The sequence below is a fragment of the Etheostoma spectabile genome, chromosome 18, assembly GCF_008692095.1.
Source record: "Etheostoma spectabile isolate EspeVRDwgs_2016 chromosome 18, UIUC_Espe_1.0, whole genome shotgun sequence".
Taxonomy (NCBI): domain Eukaryota; kingdom Metazoa; phylum Chordata; class Actinopteri; order Perciformes; family Percidae; genus Etheostoma; species Etheostoma spectabile.
This window is the reverse complement of record NC_045750.1, coordinates 4,437,582-4,450,909: the sequence shown is the minus strand read 5'-3', so window position 1 is coordinate 4,450,909 and position 13,328 is coordinate 4,437,582. Positions and strand designations below refer to the sequence as shown.

Below are 13,328 nucleotides of genomic sequence, written 5' to 3'. Positions count from 1 at the left end.
AAGTTTTGAAGATGATTCACTGATTTTTTTTTTTTCCACTGAGTCATGTTTGCTGACATGAACTGACAAGAACACAGAGAAGCTGTTTGACACAGACTGACTCACAAACTCAACACAACATGCCAGAAGAACCTCTGATCCCTGCATCCCTCTATCTACCGTCTCTCAGCAGCGGTGGAATGTAACTAAGCCCACGTACTCCAGTACTGTACTTAAAGGACTCATATTAGGCTCATTTTCAGGTTCATAATTGTATTTAGAGGTTATATCAGAATAGGTTTACATGGTTTAATTAAAGAACACAATTTTTGTGTGTTGAGCTCTCTGTTTTAGCTACAGAGTAAGGCATCACACTTCAATCCCATCTTTGTAGGGAGTCGTACAGCAGAGCAGAGTATGAGGGCGTGCCCTGACAGTACCTAGATAAGGACTACTAGCCAGTCAGAAGCAGAATATGAGGGCCCTGACAGTACCTAGGTAAGGACTACTAGCCAGTCAGAAGCAGAGTATGAGGGCCCTGACAGTAACTAGATAAGGACTACTAGCCAGTCAGAAGCAGAGCATGAGAGCGTATCCTGACAGTACCTAGGTAAGGACTACTAGCCATACAGAAGCAGAGTATGAGGGTGTGCCACGCTAGCAGCTAGGTGAGCTTTATAACGTGTGTGACAAAGTGACACATGTCTGTCTCTGAAGGATGGACTACATTAGAGCTGTGTGGAGCAGTTTGTGAACAGTGTTTTCTGTTGGAGATGGTAAGTCCCTTTGGCGGGGGACTTTGGATTTTTTAACTTTGTAAACCTATAACATGCACAAAAAAAAGATATAACACAATAAAGGGAAGCGAAGAAGCCAAAAAGCATTAAATTAGCACTTTAAGTCCAAATGTTGAGGTACTTGTACTTAACTCTTTTCTTTTCATGCCACTTTCTACTTCTACTCCGCTACATTTGAAAGAAATATTGTACTTTTTACTCCACTACATTCATCTGACAGCTTTAGTTACTTTACACAGATAAGATTTCTGCACACAAAACACATGTACTTTATAAAATCTGATGTTTCATTATAAAGAAACCTAGCAACGCTATAATGGCCTACAGGTCCAGCTGAGACCAGACCATTAAACACACAGCTGTTTGGATCTTTTACACTTTCTAATGTGCCTTACACGTTAAGAGGATTTGTTTCCGGCCTTGAGTACTTTTACTTTTGATACTTTAAATACATTATCCTGATGATACTTCATCAACCAACATGAATGAAATGTTAGCAAATTAGTTGCCATCTTTCACTTTGACGAATGTGTTTTGTGAAGTGACAAAAAATTTTAAATTAGTTTTTCTAATCTTCATTTTAATTTCTGCTTCATCTTGCATGCAGTTATGCAACTCCTGTCTGGACAGATTTTAATTTTCTGCTACACTAAGTGTGATTTTTATGCTCTCTCTGGTGTTTGTGTGGACAGGTAGCTGCTGCTTGCAAATCCCACAACAGCAGCCGCCAAAACAAACAAATACATTTAAGTTATCTAAAGGTTCTAGCCAATACAAACAAAGCTCATTACACACGGTCTGTGAGCCAACCGTTGCCTGCCTGCCCCCCCCCCCCTCCCTCCTCCAGTTAAACGTCTCTTGTTGATGCCACTTCACAGAGCTGGACATCAGCAAAAAAGCCTAATTGACCTCCTTCCCCTCTAAATCACCTTACATCCATCTGCCTCCCTGTTTCTGGAGACACGTTTCACTCAGGACACGGGTTCACATGCTCCGGGGCTTCATCACTGTGCCTGTCAGCCAGCGGCACATGAAGGCCAATCATGAGCGGACGCTCAGGGCTTGTGAACACAATTTCCTCTCATGTTTAGCTCAATAGGATTGGAAGCTCACAACTCCCTGAACGGGAAAATGAAAAACAAAGCAAAACCAGCAGCGGCAACAACGCTCCAAAACCACGGGCACAAACTCAAGAGCGTTGTCTGAGAGAGCGTTTGAGTTTAAGTTACATACGTGGGGCCCTACCTCTCACCCGGCGCAGCGCGGCACAAAGCCCAACGCAAGTGTCTTCACTATTTTAAGAATGTCCAGCGCCCACGTCGTTGAAATAACAAATGCACCTGTACCCATCTGTGCGCCCATGGGCGTGCTGGTCTTACAGGGAGGTGTGGTCAGGTGCATTCTGGGCGTGCTGGTCTTACAGGGAGGTGTGTTCAGGTGCATTCTGGGCGTGCTGGTCTTGCATGGAAGGTGTGGTCAGGTGCATTCTGGGCGTACTGCTATCTCAAGGCAGCGGGAAGTGATCGCGCCATTGATCGATGAGCAATGTGCCAAAGTGCAAAGGCGCCTGGCTTTTAAAGGGAACGGGAGATGACCTCTGACTGGCTGATTGCATGTTACGCCCAGAACACAACAATGAGTAATGAAGACACTAATCTCAACCGTTTTGAACCACTTGGCGGTGTACAGATCTTCAAGTCCCACGTCAAGTCCCCAGTAAACGCCAACAAGCGAAGGTCACGTCATACTGTACCTGCTTTTATTTTGACTTGATTACTGCAGCTCCTATTCCTGTCACATTCAGAAGACACTTTCATGCCCACAACTGGTTCAGATTTTTTTTTCCTGCTGCCAGGCTTTTAATGGGCATTAATAATTTAGAATCAATTTAGTGATTTCATCACTTACTTTTAAAGCACGTTTAAAAGTAAGTAATGTTGCGTGGCCCCAGAGTATATAATGGACCTCCTGATACCCTATGAACCTGAATGCAATCCAAGATCATCTAGTCAACTACTTCTTGCGGTTCCTGGGTCCAATGTTGTGACTAGAGGCAATCAAGCTTGCACTTCCTGTAGTGATACGTTCATCTCCATCATATCCGCTTTTAAAAACACATTTTTATGGGTTGGCATCTTTATAAGTTCCCAAAGTTAAAGCTATAGTGCGAAGTTTCTGTCGCCAACCGTGAAGAATTCTAAGCAATGACAACAACACTGTCGGTGCGCGCCCACATGACACAAGCCTTCCGTGATCGTGCTCTGCCCCCCCCTCCAGAGGTCATTATCTACATTGGAGTTTCTGATAAGTCACCGGACGCCACAATCCTCTGAACATAGTCATACTGAGAATCCAGAGAGAGTTGTGTGGAGCTGATAGTCTTAATTAGCTTTGTAGCAACTCATTTGGCGACGGCTTGAATGTAACGGATGTCCATTAACATCAAAAGTTACACACTAAAGGTTGAAGTGTCTGTGTGTGGATGTTCTACACATTCCAGCTTTGTGTGTTTTTTTTACTTCTATGTCTTGTTATGTACTTTATGTTCTACACATTAAAATATCTGTTGTGCAAAAGAAAAAAATAAACATTCAACACTCTGAACTCAACAGCAGAAATGTGAAGGACGAGCTGCTCTGAATGCACAGCCGTGAGCGCAGAGTGATGAGCGGCGTCTCCGTACCTATGCAGTCCTGATTGTCAACATAGTGGACCTCGTTGACTCCGAGCCCCTCCCTCTGGTACAGCTCTTGCTCCTGGAATGCAAAAGACACATTTCTAATGAGAATACATAACGATATTTGCAGTTTGTATGCCCTCTGTCTAATAAGGGCGACGACGCCGCTGCCGTGGTTCTGCCCGCACGGCGTTGCGGCTGCCAGACAAATGGCCCTTAGACAAGGCTTTCTGCTGTTACTCTTTCATGCAAAATGAGCATCTTGAGGTTACGGCTTTCATGCTGGATGTTGCCAACAGATATTTGTGTGCAAAACACCTTAAAGTGTCTTAATGTTAAGGTCACATTTGAGGGAAAAAAAGATAATGATTGCTACACGACGATCAAAACGAAAAACACAATCCAAAATATAATTCAAGTTTTAATGATGCTTCATTGTTAAGAAGTTCAAAGTTGAAACAGATAAGACTTCAAGAATCAGCTGATTGGATTTTGTTAATGATGTAAACATTGGTTTCTGCAATTGACACAGAAACAACAGTGAGAGTTGTTTCACAATTTATTTAATCAAAAACTGCAAAAAAGCTTGCCAAGGCCAACGACTGACCAGCGTCGGCAGAGGTTCAAGCACTTGAGGGCCTTCTAGTTGGTTGTGTGATGACCGGGGGGGGGGGCTATCCACACAGAAACAGTTTTTGGTGTTCTGACCAACCGTGCAAACGCATCCTATAAACACACACAGGGTGAAAAAACTCGAAAACGGCAGCGTTGCGTCTTTGTTTGGACGGCAAAGCCACATACTTCCGTATCGATGATGTCATGGCCACACCCCTCGACCTCTAGCCTTCGACCTCTTATCCCGCAACGACGTCTCATAACAACAACAACGTTGGACTACAAGCTTGTGTTCCTGTTAGAGAAGATATTGAGCCTATAAGGGTTACTTGGACAGAATCTACTGTCTGCTTGTAAACAGCGTGCGAGCCTCATGCGCATGCTGCACCTCTTCTTCTCCATTTGTTGGTGAATTTCTGTAGCAGAAACAGCGCCACCTATAGGCCTGGAATATGAAGCAGCGTGTTGACTCATTTACAAATGGATCCGTTGGGACGCAAATATTCTTGACACGACGCCAGGGAAGACGGGGGGAAAAAAGATTGTTTTGGTACATGTGGACGTGGCCTGCATTACAAAAAACAATTCTATAACAGAGATTTGGAACATTGTAGACTTGGACAGCGTCAGTTTTCGTGTCGCTAATGGTCGTTTTGGGTGCTTAAAATGTTTTTAATAAAAAATGTGAGATACAAAGTTTACCTAAAGCATGTTTCTGCAGCTGTGTGTTATCTACAATGTATTTCTTTTAGGTAAACACCTTCAAAAATACAGTAAACATAACGTATACTTTCAAAAGGAAAAAAAAAAAATCATGTTTTGGAATTGATCTCTCTCCTTTAAAAAATGATCAAAGTTTCTGTTTTTCTGTATTTAAATGTCACAACGTTGACAAATGAATACGTTGGTTCAAAAAGGCAACACCCAAGACACATACTCTTATAAAATAAGTGCTTACAATAAAAAAAAAAGCACTTATTAACTTATGAATCAAAAGTCCTGAGTCATTCTGAGACGTTTGCTTTGATTCGCCGGTGTTTGTAAGTGCTGGCTGATGGCTCGGAGGTTGATTTTATGGATTTTTTTTTCTCCCATAAATGGACACAAGGTGAGTGACAGACTCACCTCTTTCAGTATCCGCTCATTGAAGAACTGCTGCAGTTTCTCGTTACAGTAGTTGATGCAGAACTGCTCGAAGCTGTTGTGTTCGAAGTACTCTGCAGAAGATTAACGGAGACACAGTTAAAGATGCTGCGCCAGGTCCCAATCAAAGGAAATCTGTCAAGTTGCACTACTTTAGGAAATCATGCACAGTGCCGAGACGCTCTTTTGATGCCAGTTAAATGAGTGTCAGTACAAGACAAACTGCCTTCCCAATAACGTCTCTGATGCAGACTGATAAACATGTGTTAAAAAAAAACTTTGTCAAAAAACAATAAAGAGACTTTTAATGCTTTGAGATCTAATGGCTTTTACTTATAGCTTCTTAAATTTACCTTTTAGGGTATTTCCATATAACTGACCCCTGTGTGTTTCATTTTAAATTGTCAGCTTTTCGTATAGTGATGCCCAATTTTTTCCTAGTGCGATGTGTGAAGAGATAATTTGGTAAAGCTGAAACGTCGATGATGGCTTTTTGAAAGTCCTCAAATCTCTCTTGGAAACAAACCTTAACTTTGGATGTGATGTACAGTATGAATTGTTTCGGTGCATGATAGGAATTTACCAAAGTCTCTATATATGATTGAAATGGTAAATAAATGTCTGAAATGAAATTTTGTAACATGGCTTTTGGAGTGGGACTTTTGTCAAACATCATTTGGACGGGCCGGTGTTTCTTTCGTCCTCAGAGGGTTAACTGCTTAATTTGAGCAGATACCAATCCTTTAAAAAATTCCCGCACATTTACTTTATAAATGTTATTGCAGTCCTAGAAGGTTTTAAAGGATACCAACCGAAGCCAGCGATGTCCAGGACGCCGATGAAGTTGGCGGAGGAGTCGAAGGGGAAGCACTGGTTGACTCTGGTCACCACATGGTCGAAGAGGCGGCTGTACACGGCCTTCGCCAGGGCGTCCCGAGCGTTGTTAGCCTGCTCCACTTTGAGTGGCACCCTGGAGACACACAGGGACAAAAGAGTTCAGGGTCAATGTCTAGAACGTCTATATCGATTGCTCCCCAAGGCTATTTTCATGAGAGAGTGTGAGAGTGATATAGTCTGTTTCATATTTTTATTACTGCTTGTTATTGCTTTGCATGGCTGACTGGTGTCAGAGTTGCATGAACGTGTCTTGATGCTTGCCTGGCTTCTTATATTAACTGGAGCTACTGTTGATGTGTAATCTTTGCTGTGTCCTGTTGCTTTCTGCAGCTCAGCATGGCATACTAAAAAAATAATAATACGCTTATATTTCTGCTCTAGCTGTATGTATGGTGTCTTTGTGATTACTCTGTGTATATTTTAACCTGTATTCATGTTTTTATTGTAGCTTCCTGCTGCCAAGGTCTAACATCATCTGGCCAAAGAACTACGGTTGAAAATTAGCCGACCGGCTAACACTGGCACATTTACAGAAATGTTGATTAGTGCTTGGCGCTTAGCAACTCCCAAAACAATTGTGATTGGTTTAAAGAAATGCCAAAAACCAGAGCATGTTTTTCTCCCATCCCAGAACGCTGTGTGGACTAGCCCGACTACCCAGAATGCTGTGTGGACTAACCAGACGCTGCTCCGCAGCGGAGTCTTGTATCTAGATGAATGATGGACCACCATTTCGTGTAACGTTAGACAGCCAATCACAGACATTATTAGATCTTGGTAGCAGCATGCTGCATGCTGATTGGCTCACTGACGATGAGATTTACTCCTTAGGTATTGAATGAGGAGGCATTTTTTCAATACACGTTACTTCAGAGGCACTTTGGTCTGTGCCTAAAAAGTACTGAATTCAGAAGCCAGCCCTAGTCACAATACATCAATCTGGAACAATATATTGATTCATTATCCAATATTATCCTCACAAAGTGAAAATATTGCTATATATTTTTAAGATGCGCCTCTATTTTGTTTTTGTATGTTTTCCCATTTAAATGTTTGGAAGAGCTAAGTAATAAAAATTTTAACACATGTTTTAGTTGATTTTTGTGTGAGTTGATATACAGTAAATGCAACCCATTCGATCGCAGGCTGAATTGAATCAAACTTATATTTTGGCACTCATATATCGAGCAAACATGTATCATTGTTCAAAGCATTAAAATAATGTTGTGTTAAAACTTGTTATTCACACTTCTGTCAACCATTACGTCATTATAAGTCCCTAAAACCACTTGAAGGGTAACTATCGGACCCACTTACTACTGGACCCTACTATTGTGTTTGTGTGTAAGTGACTGACAGGAACAACAATCTTTGAAACTGGTCCAGTATTAAGCGTGAAACCACATACAAGGCTGCACTGTAACCGTATTGGGCAAATGTTCACCATCAGTAAACGTCCACTAAAAGTGCTCATTTGCCACTGACAGGCTCAGATTATTATTCTAAGTGTCTGACAACATTATGGAAAGGATCCCTACAGAGATCAACCTTTAAAACCTCTTTGAGAACTTCCATTTAGACCAGAAAAAGCTCTGAAGTTGCTAGCACTAAACCCACCAGACTCCATTTAAAAAACAATGCTTTTAGCGTGCATAGAGCCAACATTACACTATGTGTTTATTTTAACCAAAACTAGAGCTGTGATGGTTGGAAAAGTGGAAAGATGACCCAAAATGGCTTTTATTTTGTTTCTGTCAACTTTGAATGAAGTTTATTTTACGATGCTAAAATAACAGTTTTTTTGTTTGTTTTTTTACATTGAGTCTGGTGGGGTTAGCGAATGTTTAAAAAAACGGATCTTACTCTTTAACAGAAAGGTCAACCTCCTTAGAAATCCTTTCCATAATGTCACACACTTAGAATATTAATCTGAGCCTGTCAGTGGCGAAATTAGCACTTTAGTGAAGGTAAATACAAGCTGAACAATGGCCTACTAATTTACATTGTAGCTTGTTTCTCCGCTGCCAACTGCAGCAATCTCGCTTAATACTGGACCGATGTCAAGGACTGTTGTTTCCATCAGTCACTTACACACAAAAACATAGGGGGGGAAAAGTTAAGTTAGCTTCAGAATTTGTCTATTCTACAGTTTAACACTTTGAGCTAATTGACTAAAATATTAATAAATGTCAACATGAACCTGTCCTTGGGGATGAAGTGAGTCTACTTATTCAACAACATTCGGTTTAAACACACAGCATCTTCCAAGCAGATAATTGCGTTATTGACAGCTGCAGAGAAAGGAGACATTGGGAGTGAGCGGAGTGAGTAGGCAGCGGCTTTAAAGAGGTGGCAGAAACCATAACAGGCAGCAAACTCTGTGGAGCTATTTTAATTGCTTCTGAGTGTGTGCGAGTGCACGGTTCAATAGCGGCAGAGAAAAGGAGGGACCTGATCGCAGGGGCCAGATAAAATATAACCGCAATAATCTGCTGCGAGGCGCCGAGGCGTGAACTTTCTACTTGGGGCGATACCTCTGGACTTACTTTGCTTCAGCTGCAGACTGCAGAGCACTCAAGGACACACATACATTCCTACATTCATTCATTCATTCATTCATTCAACTGCTATACTTCAGATCACTGAGGGGCGACCTTCACTTACAATGTCACTGAGTCAAATTTACAAAGACAAAAACAGAGCAACAACACAGAAAAGAAGCAACACAATCATAATAAAAATAGAGAGACAATAAAACTGTGCATTGGAAAAAGGATTTGATATATAATGGCGTTTGTCCATTAATGGTACCTGCTCAACCGCGGTGCCCCGTCCTCCTTTTTCCATTGCAGATTAGTACCACCTCATGTGTGAGACAAGCCGTGGATGGTCGTCATGGCAGGACATTGCCGTGATCTAACGCGACACACACACACACGTCGAAGGTGTTTTTGACTCTTGCCGTGTTGCCACAGCGAGAAGGCAAATTAGTTTCTAATGAACCTGGAGGTAGCAAAAAAAAAACGCTGGATTAACTATTTACTGGTTAACACGGCGGGTTTGTTCAGGACCCCTCCGTCTGTCGCTAGCAATGATGACGCGGTGATTAGTGACGATTCTCTCCGACCAATCAGCAGTCTGCAGGTTCTCACGTCACCTTTTGGTATCGCCTCTGCTCGCTTGGAACCTCGACTGAGGTAGTACTACAAAAAGTACCTGTTAACAGGTACCAGGGACTTTTTTTTGTAATGGAAAACCAAAAAAGGCGAGTTGAGTCAAGGGGAGTTGAGTAGATACCATGCAGTGGAAAAACGCCATTAGGATAATAAGGATGCAAAAGAAAATACAAGGTAAAGGAAGTAGAAGTTTGCAGGTCTAAAACCAGATTTCTAAATTGTCTGAAAGGCAAAAGTGAGTTGTTTTTAAGGGAGTGCGGTTCTAGGAGCCAGGTTCACCGAAGTTAAAAGCAGAGTGGAACTCTCAAAGCTCAGAGTAATGACTTCCAAAAATCCACCTCTCTCTCTCTCTCCCTCTCTCTCTCGGCAGCAAATTATCTCCTCTCCACATACCTTTTTAAGCCACATGCAATGACCCGGGAAAAACTGAGGCCTGATCCCTGCAGGTGCCTCCGTGGTATTTCTCTAACACATTATGCTGTGATAGGATGACCTGCTAGTCGACGGCCGACCCGACCCCCTAGAGCTGCAATCTGTGATTCACTGTGCACCTGCTCGCTGGTGCAATCCCATCAGAATCCAACACGTGGAGGCCGTATACAGTATATTCATACACGTCTCCCGTTTATATTCCTAAACAGCCGTGTTTACCTGCCGCATACTTTCAGCCCGATACATTTCAGAGCTCAGTCATATGAATCATTATGTGAATAAATGAACAACAGGCAAAGTGCTTGTCTTTTGTTACTATGTGTTGTACTTTACAAAGAACGAAGAAACATTTCTTAGATGCCGGTGTGTTGGGGAAGTCACATCAGACGCTGCTTTTCTTCAGAATCAGCCACTCTGGAACATTTTAACACTATTTTAATACTTTGTTACTTTGAAAGGTTATCTTCAATCAATTTTGATGCTGAGCAAAAGCAGAGTGGTGCCTTTATTTTACGAGAGATGCATTCATGTAGCATGTTGTTTTCCCGTTTTGGGAAAGGTGACATTGTTTTCGTGTTTTTTTTATTACAAAGCAGGTTGAGTTGTCAAAGTATCAAAATGTTCAAAGCACACAGCCCGTATTCACAAACCTTTAAACGAGCCGTTAGGACTTCCGTTCAGTTGTGATGTCCCAACTATACTGCATATAGGTAGAAAGTGCTGCTATAGTGCCGTTACTGTCATTCCCCGGCGGCAATGACTCGGAGAGCACAGATGCAGAAGGCTTGGAAAGGCTGACCAATCAGAGCAGACTGGGCTTTTTCAGTTGGGGGTCTTAAAGAGACATTCAGACGGACAGTATGAGGAAATAAAGTGTTTTTTGAACATTAAAGCATGTTCACATGTTTTGAGTAGAAACCCAAACTACAAGTATGAATTTAAAAATAAGCATGCTATGGGGGACCTTTAAACAAACGTGAAGGAGTTTTTGCCTACAATCAAACAATGTAACAAAACATACTAAAGGGAGGACAAGAAAACTAAAAAAAATGCTATTAGTTGTCATGAAAGGTGCAACTGTGTGATTAAATTTTGTTCAGTGTAGTTTATAGATGAAGAACCTTTTAAAATATTACATTTATGAGGTTGAAATAGCAAAGACTAAATGTAAATACAAAGTTGCTCTGTGCAGTAGGAGAGAGTCAAGGGCCAAAGAGCAGACCTTAAACCCTGACATCTCTCCCAGCAACACTCCCACACATCCTCCCCTTCACCCCTGCTCTCTCCACTCATCGCCATGTTTAATTCATGCCGCCGGCTCCTCCGAGCTGGAGCGCTGCCGCCAAAAGGTTTTAATGTCGCGGCGAGGCCCTCTCATTTAAAAACCAAGAGGTCTAAAATGCCAGGGCAGCATACTTATTCAGGACACTAATAGTCCAAGTAGCTTAATATGTATTCCCTGTGAGCGGGAGTGTTTTTCTCTCTTGCACGGTGTAATTACTGCTGTCGCCCTGTGTAGAAACTGTGCTCTCTGAAGACGCCTGCAGCTGCTCTCTGACTTCCGTCCTCGAAGAAACCGCATGGGAGAAAAATGATTTGGAAAAACGTTTCAGCCATCACAGGAATAAGATAAGATCAACTATGATAAGCTAAGATAGACTTTATTAATTCCACACTGGGGGAAATTCCCTTGTTACAGCCGCTCAAAAGAAAACACACACACATCAGAATAAAACAAACACATATTATAATAACAGACACAGAACAGATGTACAAAACATCTGCTCTTGTCGTCTTGTTGTGCTGTTTAGTCTTGTGGTGTGTTCAGTGTTTTTTCTAGGAGGACCACAGAGGGAATAAGCCTTTGGACTGCACTGTGTTTTCCTCCTCTGTGATTTGTGATGTCGGCCTACATAATTACTGCCGTGAAGGGTCTTTTGTCTTTTTTTAATCATCAAATAAATCAAAACAAAGATTGCGTTCTTCAATTTATTTTAGACATGCAGGAAGTAATTAAACACAATTATCTTCTGCAGAGAAATAGGCTTAACTACTTTTCTGTCCCGTTAATTATCTCACTCATCTCGGATATCTTTATAAATGTGATGTTTCATTGTCTTATTATGATGATCTGTTTTTAGGTTCAATCAATCTAGCACTTTGTGTTGCATTTTATGTATGAATCTTGCTGTATAAATAAAGTTTATCATTGTATTATTATTATTGGAGAAGTCCAGACTCGCAGGTTGGGGATAGATTGATGTTTAGAAATAGCTTTACGGTAGAAAAGGATCCAAACGTCCAAATGAAATAACGGTAGAGAAGTATTGGGTGAAATGAAGAGAGATGTGCTGAGCCCACAGAAGTTACTGCGACGTTGTTTAATGGCACGTCTGGCTGCTGGGTTGACGGACTAATCCCACCGCGAGTCTCCCAAGCTGTTAACCACTGACCCAACCCGCCGGAGTCGCCCTGATTGGCCTCTTCCATTTTCTATGTTCCTTCTCATTAAGTCTCCCCTCACTTACCGTTCCCCTCGCTGGAATTACACTCATGTTAAGCCCAGTTCAGACCAAAGATGCAGACAAAACTGTTTCAGAACGTTGCAGAGAAAAGTTACACTGGCCCGCTTCAGCTCAACTCAAACCAGCTGATGGTGTCACTGCGACCCGGCTGGTCTAGTCTCCAGAGGCTGGTTTTACAACGTAAGAGACATCTCCTGATTCAACAGCCAATAGAGCAGTCAGCAGGTAAAGTCAGCTATGAAATACATAAATAAAAAGATCCATAATCCATTTCATGCCCAAAAAGCATGGCAATGTTATATGGTGGAGAGAGATAGAGAGAGACTGGAGAGAGAGAGAGTGCCCAGCAGCGTTAGAACAAAGCAGAGAATAAGAGAAATAAAACGTGTTTTTGCCATTTCATCACCAGAAATGGAACTGTAGCAAGCATCTTAGTATCACTAACGTTTGGCCTGAACTGGGCTTTAGATGTTCCCTATTTTTTAGTTTAAGTATCGTAAACCTGCTAAGTATCGTGAACCTACGTGCTGACTATTTTTCCATCTTTTTGTCTGATGCTCAGTTTTTTGATCACCAGCCAACATGGCTAGTAGATTTTGTAAAGTTACCAGACGATCAGATTTCACACAAGGCATGTTTGTTTGTTCCCTAGCTTTTCTTTAATTTCCTCTCCTCTGGTTTGTTCGGCTCCTTTTCCATTCGTCTTCTCCGTTTTCAGCGTGGCTCGTAATCACTGGACACATAGCCAAGAGTTGTCTAACAAGTCACAACTTAGTGTCCACGACAAATGTAGGGTGAGTACCACAAGCAGGGATGTCAGATAAAGATCATGTTTCCGAGGTAAAAACACACTAAACTGCCCAAACTTCTTGGCGTGAAACCGACCAATCTGGAAACACCGGACGATTCAAGTAGACGCTTCGCTTCATTCATCGCCGACCTTTAAAACAGAGACCTTCAACAGGGGGCCCAGGGCCCCTTGGGGGTCTTCAGACTTAATGCAGTGGGGCTGCCTAATTGTTGTTCATTTTTTGAAAGTTTAAATACAAAAAATGAAAACGTCTTAACATGAATCCAACATATTATT

The 13,328-nt window shown here is 41.9% G+C and overlaps 1 protein-coding gene across 1 annotated transcript in view; it reads right to left on the bottom strand.

Moving 5' to 3' along the window:
- Nucleotides 1–13,328, bottom strand: part of myo6a (myosin VIa) — a 135,504-nt gene that overhangs the window by 57,547 nt on the left and 64,629 nt on the right. Inside the window, exons 13-15 of the mRNA XM_032543620.1 lie at nucleotides 6,024–6,181; nucleotides 5,194–5,285; nucleotides 3,460–3,532 (exon numbers count right to left, since the gene is read on the bottom strand). Coding sequence (XP_032399511.1) covers nucleotides 3,460–3,532; nucleotides 5,194–5,285; nucleotides 6,024–6,181 — 323 coding nt within the window. The remainder of the gene's footprint in view (nucleotides 1–3,459; nucleotides 3,533–5,193; nucleotides 5,286–6,023; nucleotides 6,182–13,328) is intronic.